Here is a 16,934-nt window from a genome sequence, read left to right as displayed (position 1 = left end):
TTTCAGTGCTTCCTCCTTCTCCCCCTGCTTTCCACCCCACTGCCCTTCCTCATGATGCTGTGGTAGTCAGATAATCTTCTGATCATAATGGGGTGGTGAGGTTTTTTCTTTCCTTGCTCCTTAGCAGATGGGTGACCCAACAGCTTAAAACAACATGTGTTGTACTGCTGAGAGGGACTTCCTTAGAAAGCGCCCCTTGCTGTGTGTGTTTGGGGTCCTTATGTGCTGTGCTTGGGGGCCCCCCTGCTTAGTCAGCTCCTTATGCATTCTTCTAAATGTAACGGGAGTGTAAATGGGGAAAGGGTTTCCTTTAAGAGAGAATAAGAATGACTTGCCTTCAAAGAAGGCTTCTCCCTATATTTCTGCATGAGTCACTGTTCTGGACACACCTCCTGGCTGGAGTGCGGCAAGCCCAACATAGTGACTCCTTCAGAGAGGCAGCGGGCAGCCTCTGTGAGCTAGTTCTGCTGCACAAAATGGGGAAGGCAGCAAGCACAGTGGTTGGACATATGTCTTGGATGCAGAAAGGCCCAGGTTTTAGTCCCTGGCACCTCCACTTAAAATGATCAGATAGATGTACAGTGGTACCTCTGGTTGTGAACGAGATCTGTTCCAAAGGCCCGTTTGCAACATGAAAGGAACGCAACCCGCAGTGGCGCGTCTGCGCATGCTCGGGTTGCGATTCGCCGCTTCTACGCATGTGTGTGATGTCATTTTGCGCGTCTGCGCATGCGGCGAAACCCAGAAGTAACCCTTTCTGGTACTTCCAGGTTGCCATGGGACGTAACCTGAAAGAACGTAACATGAAGCGGACGTAACATGAGGTATGACACTAATGGGAAGGATGTTGGCTGCTGCTCGCCAGAGTGGGAACAACACTTGGCTAGATGGACCAATAGTCCGACCTGATGTAAGGGGATTTCCTGTGTGACGAGTCCAGCCTCTTCCAACCTGGTGCCCTCCAGCTGTTCTGGGCTTCAGCTCCCTTCAGTATAACAGCTGGAGGGCACCAGGTAGAGAAAGGCTGGCCTATAAAGGTCTACATTGGGATCTGCTGCCCCTGTAGACCTGCCACCTGAGGCAGCTGCCTCAGCATGCTTTCTGGGTGGGCCAGCCCTGGCCTAGATAATTCCATTTGTACTTGATACAACAGAATAACCTGCTCCCAGCTGCAGCTTGATTAGAAAGAGGTGGGCCCAGCATGGTGAAATTATTCATTCCCATTATATCCCTAAAGCAAGGCGAGACACAACAGGCAGCCTCTTGGGTGATTGGGGCTCACCACCAGAGCTGCCTTACGTAATGCTCTTTCTCACAGCCCAAAGCAGTTCCCTCAGTGGCGCAATTGGTGCACAATGGCACATGGTCTGGGAACGAATGGTTTGGGATCTGAGACTTGTTTCATTTGTATGTATTTAGAGGTTGCTGTGTTAAAAAGAAAATGAAAAGCAGGTGCAGTGAGCCTGAATATGTAGGAGTAGTTCCCTAAAATAAATATTGCAAAGACTGAGTGTTGTGTTAACTTGCTGAAGGGCTCCTTATGCTAACCCCGCCCCCAATCTTGTGGTTATATATCTTTGTAAGAAATGGCAATGTTATGTTCGCTAAAAAGAGGGGGGGGGGGGAATTGGGGAACTGAGCCCTGTCTCTTTCTGCATCCATTTTCCTTGGTCACCTATTAGGTTTTGAAGAGGTCCTGTTTCTGCCTGTGCAGCCACAGCAGCTGCTGCGATTCCCCAAGTGGGTTGACTTCATCCCTGAAGGCGCGCTCTTCTTCCAGTGTCTCCTGAGACAGATGGATGCCAACCAATTAATTAGGATTACCATGCTATAGATATGTCATATTTGAACTGTGCGAGGGCATTTATTTAGCTGCTTGTCAGTTTCTCAAAAATGCGTACACACAAGTAGCTTTTAGAAAATGACAGCTGGCCACCCACTCTTGTGTTTGAAAGATTAAAAGGAAATGGCTCACATGTGCATATCATTCAGATATGATGGTTTTGTTGAACTTGGGTTTGCCAGAGTACCAAAAACTTGTTCAAAATGGCAGTGGATGATTAATGTCATTTTTAAAACAACATGTGATATAAGATGGTGCACCTGTGGAAATTGACTTCACACCTCCCCCCAGCTTGACAGTGATTCATCGGTTACCAGATTTTGAAACAGGTTTCCAATGAAGTGTGTACCCACATGGTGGAAATGCCTCCTAATCTGCCTTTTAAAAAAAATAAAAACAAAAAACCCTCACAATTTTTTTTAGAATGCCAAGAGAAGTTGTGTCAAATCCCTTGTTGATTGAAGAATTGTTCTGTATAGAAATGTTAGGGATGTGCCACTGCCTCTTTACATGGATGGCCTTTTGGACCCACAATTTCTACCTCCGTAAATGATAGAATCATACACTTGTAGAGCTGGAAGGGACCCTGAGGGTCATCTAGTCCAACCCCCATCCTTGGCAGATGGCCATCCAACCTCTGCTTAAAAGCCTCCAATGAAAGTCTTGTGGGAGTCTGTTCCACTGTCAAACAGCTCTTACCACCAGAAAGTTCATCCTAATGTTTTGGTGGAATCCTATTTCTTGTCATTTGGATTTGTTTGTACACACACACACACACAGCCAACAGAGAAAGCTAATACCACTGTTGATCTGTTAATTTTTAAAGAACTGCAAGACTCATCTTGTTTGCCTTCAGAGACCTGCTTAGCTACTTCCTCAAAAACTTCTTCGTTCGTTTCTCTGCCTTAGTTTGCCAGGCCAGTTTACCTGTCAAAGAAATAAATTTTATTTATTTTCATAGGGGTTTTTTTTTAATCTACAAAGCCCTGCTTATTGTTGCTTTAGTTTGTTTGTATATCTCAGTCAGGTTTTATTTATGTATTTGCCTTGTGTATTTTAGCTTAATATTATATAAACTATAGTTCAAAAGAACCCCAGCCTTGCCAGTGCTCTACAGTGGTCTTGAAATTACCCGCATTCATTCTGTACAGTTCCACTTTCACTGCTTTGGTGCATATACCAATAGCTTATATTTTGCTGTTTGTACCTTTGTTAGGTAGGGTTGCCATATTTCAAAAAGTGAAAATCCCAACACAAAGGTTGTTGAACTTTTATTAATTCTGACCAAAGTTGTTGAGCTTTTTTGCATTTTTTTTAAAAAAAAACATTTTGAGCTATTTTAAAAGAAATTTGCCATACATCTGGATTTTCCTGGACATTTTTTTAAAAAGTGGTTTTCTGCCAAGACGCTGTTTATGAGGGCTGAATCCCGACTATGTCCGGGAAATTCCGGACATATGGCAACCCTATAGGTGAATCCCAGTTTGAGTTAACTTGCTATCAAATACCAAAATTCAAGTACCCAGCAAGTGGTGCAGTTCTAATGTAGCCTCTTTAACAAAATGGTGCAAATGGTGTTGGCACATTGCCCAGGTTGCAAAACTCACCCAGAGTGTAAGATAAAGGGAAAATGAACAAAGTACTGAATATTTTGAGAAGTGAGGATAGTTTTTATTAGTTACAGTGGTACCTCAGGTTAAGAACGTAATTTGTTCTGGAGGTCCGTTCTTAACCTGAAACTGTTCTTAACCTGAAGCACCACTTTAGCTAATGGGGCCTTCTGCCGCCGCCATGCAATTTCTGTTCTCATCCTGAAGCAAAGTTCTTAACCCAAGGTACTATTTCTGGGTTAGTGGAGTCTGTAACCTGAAGCGTCTGTAACCTGAAGCGTCTGTAACCCGAGGTACTACTGTATTGGCATCCCAACAATATTGTAGAAGTTCTAGGCCCTTGGGAGCCCACAGCGAATTTTTTGCCCGGCGCTTCAGGAGTATAGGGTCGCTCATCCTGATGCATTTGCTGCCTTGGGCTCCTTTGGGAAGAGGGGCAGGATACAAATTTAATAAATAAAATACAATGGTACCTTGGTTCTCAAACTTAGTCCGTTCCAGTTCGACTCCTGAAACTGTTCGAAAAGCAAGGCGCGGCTTCCAATTGGCTGCAGGAGCTTCCTGCACTCAACTGGAAGCCGCGGAAGCTGCATCGGACATTTGGCTTCCCAAAAATGTTCGCAAACCGGATGTTATGGAAAAATCTAGGTGCGAGGCTGCTCAGTCACCCAGCTCGTCGGCGGAATAAAGGAAGGAGTCCAGCCACCAAATAGCTGTAGACCAAAGTTTATTGTGCAACAGGTTCAAAGAGGAATTTTGCACCCCGAGAATGGGGTGACAAGGACTTTTAAAAGTTTCTATCTTATCCCAGCATACAGTTCATTAAGCATCATCACTACATCATTGCTACATCCTGATTAACATAGGAGGAATGTGTTGGGGCAACAGGTGGATACAGGATATGTATTGGGAAGTACATTCTAAGCACCTACTACAAAGGGACAATAGAACTTTGGTTTGCATGGTCTGCCACCTGGGCAAGTCCGGAGGAGTGCCTTTGCCCAGCGATTGACACCTATGAGTACCTTCCTCTGAGTATGTGACCTCCCGCTTGAGGGATTATGATGGGGACCAAGTGGTTTCCAAGTCCTTGGCCAATGAAGCAAATTGGCGGTGGAATGAAGGAAACTGGCAAAGGAGTTGATTTTATATGATTTTTAAAGCTAGGTAACTTCCCTGAGCTGTCAAGTCGAAAGGACACATTTATGCATAATATTTGTAACATTTAACAACTTTAAAGATGTGCCCCCACCCCCCGTAATTTCCATAACACCAGAACACTCACTTCCAGGTTTGTGGCGTTTGGGAGCCGATTTGTTCGACAACTAAGCCGTTCGAGAACCAAGGTACCACTGTATACATACTTGGCCATTGGCTGTCCAGAAATACATCAAGCACCATTTTGCAGGTGTCTTAAATATTTTCCATCTGAATGTTTGTAATGTTACTCTTTGCCACCCAGATAGGTTAAAGATATCTTCCTTCCCTGGAGAAAATAATGCTTAATTGAATTTTAGCATGTGAATTCATTGTGAAATCTGTGTTTTATGAAGACATCCATGTCAAACTATATCTGCTTCTTCCACCTTTATGTTATTATTGGCTCTATGTACTGGGGGTCTGTATCTTGCATCTTCTCAAGTATTGGCCCCATATTCTGCTGTTGAGAATTTTGCACTTATTGGAGTGGGATGCTACTAGCCTCCCACATCTAATGAACATGCATTTTCTGAGCATGGTAGGCTGTAGGGAAGAGGCAGAATGAACGGCAAAGGGAGAACAGCAGGGGTCAGAAATCCAAAACTGGCTGGTTCTTGTTACTGCTTTTGCAAAGTACAGTGGTACCTCGGGTTAAGTAGTTAATTCATTCCAGAGGTCCGTTCTTAAGCTGAAACTGTTCTTAACCTGAAGCACCACTTTAGCTAATAGGGCCTCCCGCTGCTGGCGCACCGCTGCTGCACGATTTCTGTTCTCATCCTGAAGCAAAGTTCTTAACCCGAGTATTTCTGGGTTAGGGGTGTCTATAACCTGAAGCATATGTAACCCGAGGTACCACTGTATGGCAGCTGCAGTTCATTTTTTTATTTATTTTTTTTATTATTTTAATTTTTCTAGTTTTCCAAAATTTACAGACATACAAATCAGAAATACACAGATCACATACAATTCCAATGCACATCCATATTTGACTTTCCTCCCCCTTTTTGTGGTTTCTTTTTTTATTTTAGTTTTTCATATTGCATTTTCCACATTAATCCATTTTTAAGTTATGGTTTAATTTCTCTGGATAATATGTTTAACTGCTTGTTTTACTTTAACCCTGCTAATGAACTTACTTGCATACAAGAATTTTTCAGATATTCCACAAATTTTCCCCAGTCTTTAATGAATTTTTTTCCTTCTTGGTTTCTTATGACACCTGTTAGTTTTGCCCTTTCGGCATAGTCCATTAATTTAATCAGCCACTCTTCGTTGGTTAGTGCTGCCTCTTCTTTCCACCTCTGGGCAAAAAAACAGTTGTAGCATACATAAACAGGTTTTTGTTTTTTGTTTTTTTGGTCTTTTGGTATCTCTGTACCTACTATCCCTAGAAGAAAACCTGGTTTTTTGCTAAAGGTTATCTTAAACATTTTCTTCAATTCATTATAAATCATTTGCCAGAAAGCTTCTGCTCTCTTACAAGACCACCACAAAGTACCTTCTTTTTCTTTACATTTCATCATGTGTTTGATTTTGATTTATACCTTTTTGCTAAGCCACTAGGGGTTACTAAATACCCTGGGGACCATCCTTTTGAAAATTGGCTGCCCAGATAAATTTGTAAACATCATTCAGCTCCTCCATGATAATATGACAGCAACAATCGCAGTATTAAGGTTATACTAGCCTCTCCCATCCTGGTGCCACCCAGATGTTTTAGACTGCAACTCTCATTGGCCAAGGCCTAGTGGGAGGAGGAATCTAAAAAATCTGGAAGGCACCAGCTTGGGGGAGGCTGGGTTCATTTGTTGATAGTCTGTTTCTTGATCTCAAAATGGATAGGAGCACCTTTTAATGTACCGTAATTGGAGACAAACACTTCACTTCCCCTGCCCCAGATTATTAAATGTATGCAGCAAGTAGCTGCAGGATCTAGTGCCTAAATGAATGCTTCCAAGTTGTTGCTGAAATGCTGCCCTGAATTTAACACCAGCAGTTAGTAAAGATTTGACAGATAAGATCATTACTGGGGCTAACCAGGGGTCAAGTGATAGCAAATGAAACCAGCTTGATTTAAGTAGAATGGCAAGTGGAATTTGAACTGCACCTTCAGTATTTTGAAATGCTGAGGTTAATAGACACATTAGACTCTGAGAATCAGGAACTGGTGTTTCTGAATACTGAAATTATATCTAGGTAGTGTGTATTGATGATAAACAGTTTCCATGCCAAGCAGAACTTAAAAAACAAAACAAAATCAACACCTTGCAAGAAAAGAGAAGCCTCCTCTAGTTTTCACATGAGGCATGGAAACATGCAGAATCTGTCCTCGCCCACAAAGATAGCACGGCATGCATAACCAGCTTACCAAGTGGTTACATGATCACTGTGGTAAGTTAACAAGCAATGGCTGGAATTGATGCTAAGAGATGGAATTGATGTCCGGGGGGGAATGTATGAAAGGCGGCGCATTGTCACGGATCTTAGGCAAGTCAATTAAAAAATAAATAACAATAGCTGAACAACTAGGGGTTTCCTTTAAAAAGCTCAGCAGTTTGTGGGTCTTCCTAAACAAAAGCTCAACAACTATATAATTTCCAGGAAGAGAGACTTGTAGGATTTTCCACATCAGGTGACTGGTGGGCACCATTTGCTGTGCTTCCTCAGTCAGCAAAATATCTTGGTCCAGCCCTTTGAAATATTAATAGTAGGCTGTATTGCAGGCTTCTTGTCAGCCACTCTCTCTCATCTACAGCACTGTGCCCCTCCCTCCAAAAAAAACATTATGAGGACAATGTTGTATTTTGGCATTGGTAGGGAAATTATTTCAATTATTTTTAAATGAAACATCACGCTTTTAATTATTCCTGTCTTTGCTGTGGTCTTGTTTCTGGATGGACTTATCACTGTCAAATCATAGCTAGACTCGTTTATTGTTTTCCATCGCTTCTCTCACTTCAGCCCTGGGTGTGAGAGAAAAACAGCATATAAGGGAACCAGGAGGCTCTGTCTCCAGAGAATTGAATTGTCATTCTAGTCTTTACCTATCTCTTTGCCTGGAGCGACTGTGGAAAAAACATACTGGTGCGGTAATGTGGTATTGAAGCATAACCCCTTGTCAGGGTTTTTTTTCAGCCGGAACTCTGTTCTGCCACCTCTCAGGTGGGTGCAACTGCCATCATAAGAGAATAAGGGAGGCATTCTGGTGAGTTCCGGCACCTCTTTTTCTAGAAAAATAAGACCGCCCCTTGTGCTGTTGTTCCCCACCGAACCTCCCACTCTCCCACCTACCCTTGGCATATCTGCTTGGAAATTTGGATGGCAGATAAATATTCTGGTCATAATCCACCTGGCAGTTTCCAAATAAAGAAAAAAGAAAACAAAATTCTGCATTGTCCCTGAATATCCCACCCAGAATGGAGCTGATTTGAGGGGGAAATGGGCGCTTCGGGCAGATACACTAAATGACACATCCTCCTTGGTCATTTACCTGGGTCACAGTCCACTCTCAATCTCTAGCACAACCCCCACTGAAATGAGGGTGGACAGGGGGATTCCCTTGCCCCAGGTTCTGTTTGCCTCCTCCCAGAAAAAGGAATTTTGGATGTGCTTCACATTCAGCTTAGCCTGGTGTTGACATCAGAGGGACAAATCATATCCAGATAGCCTTGTTGGAGGCTGTACACACTATCCCTGTAAAGTTATATTCTTCTCCTCAAAGACTTCCTCAAAGGCATTATAGTTTGTTAAGGGTTGCTAGGAAATGTAACCCTCTGAGGTGTAAACTATGGCACCCAGAATTATTTGACGGAAATAATGTGCTTTGAATGTGTTTGAAGGCTATATGCACACTATAACCTTAGTTTGTTGCAGCAAAGTCTTATAGACACCTAAGACTCTTGGGAAGGGGAAGCAAATGTGTTGGAAGTTAGCATGGAATCACCGAGCCCAGAGACAATTTACCACATCGTTAAAAACAACAGCGAAGGATGTGTTGGAATAACATCTATGCAAGAAGAAGAGTAGGATCACAGGAAGAAAGATTCCTAGCCTGAGTTTGTACCTGCTGCACTGGCTTTCTACTTGCAGTTAATTGTTTGCCTAGGGCAGGCTTCCTCAAACTCGGCCCTCCAGATGTTTTTGGCCTACAACTCCCATGATCCCTAGCTAGCAGGACCAGTGGTCAGGGATGATGGGAATTGTAGTCTCAAAACATATTGGGGGGGGGGAGTTTGTGGAAGCCTGGCCTAGGGAAACACTGAACTATGTGATTCCCCCGCCTTCAGTATGGAATAGTATTGTCCATTCATTCTGCCACCTGGCCAAGGCTGATTCACACGTGCATAGACATGACCTTACTTCTGGTCACTCTTTGATCAGTATTTGATGATTTTGCGACTGAGGCCTAGTCTAGGTCTATACAAGCAACAGAATGACAAGGTGAAATTGTGCGGTGGTAGAATGTACTGTTGTATTTGTCCATGGAGTTTTCTTGGCAGGGATACTGGAGTGGCTTGCCGGTTCCTCCTCCAGGTGGATCACTTTTGGTCAAAATTCTCCACTATGACCTGTCCATCTTTGGTGGCCCCACACGGCATAGCTCATATTTTCTCTGAATTATTCAAGCCCCTTTGCCACAGCAAGGCAGTGATCCATGAAGAGACATCACCTTGCCAACCAAGGTCCGTATACTTAAGGCTATGGTTTTCCCAGTAGTGATGTATGGAAGTGAGAGCTGGACCATAAAGAAGGCTGATCACTGAAGAATTGATGCTTTTGAATTCTGGTGCTGGAGGAGACTCTTGAGAGTCCCATGGACTGCAAGAAGATCAAACCTCTCCATTCTTAAGGAAATCAGCCCTGAGTGCTCACTGGAAGGACAGATCCTGAAGCTGAGGCGCCAATACTTTGGCCACCTCATGAGAAGAGAAGACTCCCTGGAAAAGACCCTGATGTTGGGAAAGATGGAGGGCACAAGGAGAAGGAGACGACAGACGACGAGATGGTTGGACAGTGTTCTTGAAGCTACCAGCATGAGTTTGACCAAAATGCGGGAGGCAGTGGAAGACAGGAGTGCCTGGCATGCTCTGGTCCATGGGGTCACGAAGAGTCGGACACGACTAAACGACTAAACAACAACAAGAAGAATGTACTACCTTAGACTGCAGGGTTTTTTAAATGGTACATGATGTTAAACACACACACACACACACACACACACACACACACACTGTTCCTTGCAGGTAGTAAACTAGACCGTCAGACCCTTCAAGTGTCCCTATTTTCCAGGGACATCCCTGATTTAGAGAAGCTGTCTGATTTCTGATTTGATCCCTGAATGTCCCACTTTTCCTTAAGCCGTCCCTATTTTCATTGGAGAAATGTTGGAGGGTTTGGAGTTATCCAACCCCCATCTGAAGGCAATCCTGTATAGGAAAGTGTTTTTTTAATGTTTCATGTTCTGCTATGTTTTTATATATGTTGGAAGCTGCCTGATGTAGCTGGAGCAACTCAGTAAGAAGTGTGGGGTATAAATAGTAAAATTATCATTATGGAAGGGGACATCCCTATTTCATCGGAGAAATGTGGGAGGGTATGGCATGTGGGAGGCAGGTCAGGCTTAGAACATCCCTGAGAGTGCTATTTGTTTCCTTGCAGGGAATTATAGGGGGCAGATTGCCATTCACAAATGGCACCTTCACATCCAACCATTTCAACATGGTTCAGCCAGAGTGGCACAGCTAGGTAATTTTTGACTCTGGACTTAATGGCCTTTGCTGCCCCCTCTCGCCTTCCGATGGTAAAGTGTACTACAGTACTTCACTTATTTCAAAATGTGGTAAGCCCTGCAAGTTATAAAGGAAAGAATAGACACAGTAAACAAAAAAATTTGGAAGTCTTTAAAAAGTTTATTTATAGAAATTCCCCCCTTCTTACGAAATTGTATTTGTAGGAACATAAAGGACAATTTGTTATTATACAGAAGAATTGTATAAAATTATGTACTTGTTTTTCCATATCTTCCTTTTCTTTCTTCTTTGTTCCAGCTTTGGTATTGAATATTGCTGTATATATAGACTTCTCTTTTTTTAATTGAAACTAATAAAGATCAATTTTAAAAAATGTGTTAAGCCAGCCCTGTCTGGGTCTGTCTGCCTATTCTGCGTTGCAGGAGCCCTGGACTTCTGCCCCCAAACCCTGCCCAGAATTCCCCTGCGTTTTTGCCACCTTGTTCTGTCACGTGTGTGGCATCTGCCATATTGTTTAGTGCATGGCTTGATTTAAACTTGATGCTGGATGGGTTAAAATTGATTTTCTGTTCTGCCCAACCAGCTTCATTTGCCAGTTGGGCCCTCAGCTGCTGTACCTGTAACATTAGCACGCCAGCACTGCTGCAGCCAACTCCTGGTGTGTTTACACGGCACAAGTAGCAGAAGAGGCCTTGGTTTGAACATGAAATGCTGCTTGGGTCTTCAGGTTTAGAAGGATATCACACTTCACTGGAGCCAAGGCCATTGCATGCATCACATACACACACGGTTGAGTTTCCTTGAGGCAGATCTCAAGCTTGCTTTGTGATGAATTGTAGGGGGGAAATACGGCAAGGCAGTGGGAAAACTTGTTGTGGGGATGCTGTTGCCCATGGCAAAGACCAGCTTTGGATGTGTGAACTGACCTCAAAAAGCACTTTGTCTGAGGTGAGGAGGACATTCTCTCTGCGGAGTTGAACCTGTGATGGTGACTCATTTTCAAAGTGCCACCTGATGCTGCAGTCATTGTGATGAACATGCATGTGTGAGCCAGCTCTTAAAATGAAAGAGATAACTGAAGGGAAAGTTAGGTTGGAGTCAATTCAGGAAATAGCTAGGGCATCAGTCTAGGTCAGCTTTTCCCAGTCTAGTACTGGATTACAATTCCCATCTTCTTTGACCATTGATCATGTTGGCTGGGACTGATGGGAATTATAGTCCAACAACATCTGGAAGGTACCAGGTTGAGGAAAAATGGTCTGAGTTTTAGCAAAAGTTATGGAACGGGCAGGGTGAGAATAAGACTTTATTTATAGGACTTTTCCATCCTGCCTTAGCTCTAAGAAGATCCTCCAAGGTGGTTCACAGCAATAAAATACCAATGCAATTAAAAGGTGTATTCAAAACCAAAATAAAACAAATGAACAAAATCATAACTAGATAAAATTAAGGTTCATTAAAAGTCTGGTGGAACAAAAATGTTCTTACCTGCTTCCACCCAAAGGGCCCTGTCTTACGTACATCTCCATTAATTGCACCCATCTTAGTTGCAGAATGCAGAGCAAGACCTCAGAAAATGACCACAGTTGACAGGCAGGTTCATGGAGGAAGAGGCAGCCCTCTAAATAGCCTAATCTCAAGCCTTTTAGGGCTTTATAGATAATAGCACTTTGAATTTAAGATGATGCAGCCAAAATAAAAAGGCCTGGCTGGATACAGGACTTTCTAAGCAGTTATCACAAGTTGCATTCAAATGACAATCCAGATAATCAACAGGATCCATGCACTTCATTAATCTGACAGTTTCGGTGAACATTGCAGTGGACTTTGTCAATCACCACCACCAGAGACCACTGTGTAAGGAAAACCTTTCTGGATGCTTCCTCTGATAAGTGTCCACACACACAATTGCAGGCTTAGAGAATTACGGCGGACAAGGTTTCCTATAATGCATGAGTGTGTGAGTGATTCTAGAACTCCCTTATAAAGAACAAAGCATTTACAAACCATTTTATACATAGTTTCATTCGGAGACACATGTTTTTCCTTAGAAAACAAGTCTGATTGTTTCTGGTTCTGATAGAAAGTGTCAATATCCCGCTATGGGACTTGCTGCATCAACACAGAGGGGGTTCCATTCATAGAAACAGAGGTGTTGCCTGCTAGTTGCGTTGAGCTGTTGCTAGCGGTGCAACAACTTCGACAGCGGAGCTTTGGGCAGGTTGTCCCTTTAAATTTTTAAATGTCTTACGGGTGTGAGCCCTATATTGAGAGGGAATTTGAGTGGTTAAGGAGGGGCTTTGGGGTTCTTTTGATGTGTGTGATGTAGAGCATTGTGGAGATGTATCAAGGCACATGGACACGCATTGGTGACTGTGAATGAAGTGGGGGTAGCATTTATGGTCATGCCTGTGTGTCAGAAAGAATCAGGACCGCTTAGAGGTGCTGATGCTGCGAATCCCTCCATTATAGGTTCAGGCTGTATATTTGTGTAACTAAACCATATATCATAAAGACACTGCAGTCTCTGCTGTGCCTCCTTTCCAAAAGAAAAGACAAACCTTGGGTGAGTTTCTGGAACTCCTTGTAACTTGCACCACACAGAGATTAGGCTGGCGTGCAACGATACATTTTAATGGTACTGGGTAGAGAGGGACCTATAACTTTGTTTACATTGTTCCCTGTTGGTAAGCAGAAATTGAAATCCGTACTGCAAAGTGGTTGGCATGAATATGCTATTTAGCGATTCTGCTGGCACTTGGACAATCTGGAAAATCCAATATGTCTGTCAAAATAACTCACCAGAAAATATATCTAATGCTACCTGTTACATTGAGAGAATCAAGTGCTTTCCTGTCTTGAAGAAACCTAATATCAGGAAGCAACTTCAACGCCTGCCTGCCTTCCTGCCTGCTTGTCTTTCAGTGTGATCCTAAACATGCCTACTCAGAAGTAAGCCCCACTGGGTTCAATAGTGCTCACTTCCAAGTGAGTGGGCATATGGTTGTAGCCTTGATACTTTATTTTCTTCACCCATCCTCCCTTGATTCCCTTATTTCTGATCCCGCCAGCCCAGCCCCGCACCCCCTTGGTTCCCTCACCTAGTTCACCCGACCTGTTACCTCTTTTGTCATTTCCACCTTTGAGCCTTTTGTAAGGACAGTCTCTGGTGCGGCCCTCTTTCTTTTGTCCATCACCCAATTGCCTCATAAACAGGGATACATTTACACTGTGCTAAAATGGAAAAAGAGCAACAATGCAGCCAGGCTGTCCAAACAAGAAAAGGTAAACTTTGTGATTTAGGTACACGCTGTAAATCGAGCACATTTGCCCCATTTCCCTTGTTTTACGTAATTTATGATGCACTTTGGACAATTACTGTTATTATGCATAATTCATTCTGGTTTTGCTAGTCAGGGGCAGGAAGCTATAGATGCCTCTGACCACTGGGAAATCCTGTTGGCAACTCCTTTGGGTTTTCAGCAGGCATGGAGTGACTCCACTATCAATCGTCTTTACAGATATAAGGACTAAGGGTCAGCAAACTTTTTCAGCAGGGGGCCACTGTCCCTCAGACCTTGTGGCAGGCCAGACTATATTTTGGGGGGGAAATAATGAACAAATTCCTATGCCCCACAAATAACCCAGAGAAGCATTTTAAATAAAAGCACACATTCTACTCATGTAAAAACACCAGGCAGGCCCCTCAAATAACCCAGGGATGCATTTTAAATAAACGGACATATTCTACTCATGTAAAAACACGCTGATTCCCGGACCATCCGCGGGCCGGATTTAGAAGGCGATTGGGCCAGATCCGGCCCCCAGGCCTTAGTTTGCCAACCCATGGACTAGATCGTTGTTCTCTCTCTTTTCTAACGTGAAAGCTGAGTTTTTCAGAGAGCTGGTTTCTATGCATGTAGCATATACATCCTGTCCTCTTGTGTTTTATGGAGTCATGGCAAATGTGTGTTCTTCTTGGCCTAACTGGGCTCTTCTGCAAAGCCCTTCTGTAGGGGCTTACCACAGATTTATGTGCTCTGCAGTATCTGCCACCACAAGTCTCCCTGTCTTCCCCACCTCTCCCTTAGCATTTTTTTGACCATGAGAAAATGGTAGAGGAGTCTAGGTTGCCTCTGGGTATCCCACTCCCTCATCAAACTTTCTGAGGAGAATGCGATGGCTTATTGGGAATGAAGAACTGTTGGCTACCTGTTGTGCTCCACTTTCCCTCAGGACAGCTACGTTCCATATAAATGATGTGTACTGAAGAATGAGTTATAGAAATAGTAGGGATGAATTGTCCTTGCTATTATTTTTACTTCATGGAGGGTGGGATGTGAAAAAAAGGCCAGTCTTTCCTTTCCTTATCCTTAATTTACACCTGTAGCTAATGTATTTTTTTAATTATTTGCAGAAAGACCTCCCTTTGCCCAGGAAAAGCAGTAGGTAAGTACAAGATTTCTGTATTTATAATAGATACATAGCAGAATGCCAAGGTGAGGGGGGAAAACTCTTTCTTTGTAGCCACTTTTTTTTGCTTGTGTGTGTGCATTATATGGGATATGTAATTTATTATTATTATTATTATTATTATTATTATTATTATTATAGCTTGTCCGGAGTTTTGGGCTGGGCTGCCATCAGTATGCTGATGACACCCAACTCTATCTGTTGATGAATGGCCATCCTGACTCAGCCCCAGACACACTGATCAGATGCTTGGAAGCTGTGGCTGGATGGTTACGTGGGAGCCGGTTGAAGTTAAATCCTTTGAAGACAGAGGTCCTCTGGCTGGGACGGGACGATATGGGATTGAGGGGGCAACTCCCATCTCTTGCGGGGGTGCAATTAGTGCCAGCACCGTCCGTTAAGAGTTTGGGTGTAATCTTCGATACCTCCCTCTCCATGGAGGTGCAGATTGCAGCTATAACAAAAGCGGCATTTTTTCATCTCCGCCAAGCTAAGCAGTTGGCTCCTTACCTCTCTTGCCCTGACCTAGCCACTGTGATCCACGCGATGGTCACCTCCAGACTGGATTATTGTAACTCGCTCTACGTGGGGCTGCACTTGAGACTGACCCAGAAACTCCAGCGGGTGCAGAATGCCGCAGCGAGACTCCTTACGGGGTCTTCGCTGCGAGATCACATTCATCCGGTGCTATACCAGCTGCAACTGGCTCCCGGTGGAGTACAGGATCAGGTTTAAGGTGCTGGTTTTAACCTTCAAAGCCTTATACGGCCTAGGACCCTCGTACCTACGGGACCACCTCTCCTGGTATGCCCCACAGAGGAACTTACGGTCTTCAAATAAAAACATCTTGAAGGTCCCAGGCCATAGAGAGGTTAGGCTGGCCTCAACTAGAGCCAGGGCTTTTTCGGCTGCGGCTCCAACCTGGTGGAACGCTCTGTCACAAGAGACCAGGGCCCTGCGGGACTTGACATCTTTCCGCAGGGCCTGCAAGACAGAGCTGTTCCACCAGGCCTTTGGCCAGGGCACAGCCTGACTCCCTCCCTCGGCAATCTTCGTGGAGCTCTGGCCCAATGGTTGCCAGTGGCTTGAATTAATTAATTTTTATAATGAATGATTTTAGAGTGTTGGTTATGCGGTACTTTTGTACTGTTTTATTGTTGTTAGCCGCCCTGAGCCCGGCTTCGGCTGGGGAGGGCGGGATATAAATAAAATTTATTATTATTATTATTATTTATTACTAACTACCCCTCTTGTGGACTGATTTAAATATCATTACCCCAGTGAGAAGGCTTCCAGCCTGGTGATGCTTTGTTTAACATCTCCTTATAATGTGAATTGTCTTGTCATGTTGCATATCCTTGGTGGTGAAGGAGAAATGTACTCAGTCCCAGCAATGCATGCAGAATGGAGCGTTGAAGTGTTCGCTTCCACCAAACAGAGCACCACTACAGGGAAGATAATTTCAGCAGCCTCCACACAGGGGCTGTTGTAATATTTTAAGCTGCTCTTCGAAGCTACTTCCCAACTTCAGGATTTTTTGCTATTTCGTCTCCTAGCCTGCCCATAACCCTCACATTATAAATCCACCACTGGGCCATTTTGAACACTCATTCTGCATTGTGGACAAAGCCTCTTCTTTCTGCTCGTTTGCTTCTTAAAAATATGTTTGCTCTGGCCAACAGGTAGTTTTCCTAGAAATCCACTCTATGAATAAAATAAGAGATTAGAAGGCAAAGGCTCCCACTGTCAGCCCTTCAGACATATCTTGTTGCCTGAGATTTGTTGCCTCGTGGTTGGCAACTGTTGGGCAAGAAAGGACCCGTTGAGGGCGGGGCAGGCTTGTCCAAGGAGACTCTGAATTACTGACTGCTATGCCAGGATGCTAGGGTATTTGTAGTACAGTGGTACCTCGGGTTACAGACGCTTCAGGTTACATACGCTTCAGGTTACAGACTCCGCTAACCCAGAAATATTGCCTCGGGTTAAGAACTTTGCTTCAGGATGAGAACAGAAATCGTGCAGCGGCGGCGCGGTAGCAGTGGGAGGCCCCATTAGCTA

At 43.8% G+C, this 16,934-nt stretch overlaps 1 protein-coding gene across 1 annotated transcript in view; it reads left to right on the top strand.

Annotated features, from left to right (window-relative positions):
- The window catches only part of MAST1 (microtubule associated serine/threonine kinase 1), a 97,719-nt gene that overhangs the window by 10,813 nt on the left and 69,972 nt on the right, over window positions 1-16,934 (top strand). Inside the window, exon 2 of the mRNA XM_028711669.2 lies at window positions 14,821-14,852. Coding sequence (XP_028567502.2) covers window positions 14,821-14,852 — 32 coding nt within the window. The remainder of the gene's footprint in view (window positions 1-14,820; window positions 14,853-16,934) is intronic.

Source organism: Podarcis muralis, chromosome 17 (assembly GCF_964188315.1).
Source record: "Podarcis muralis chromosome 17, rPodMur119.hap1.1, whole genome shotgun sequence".
Lineage (NCBI taxonomy): Eukaryota > Metazoa > Chordata > Lepidosauria > Squamata > Lacertidae > Podarcis > Podarcis muralis.
This window is presented reverse-complemented; position numbering and strand designations above follow the sequence as displayed.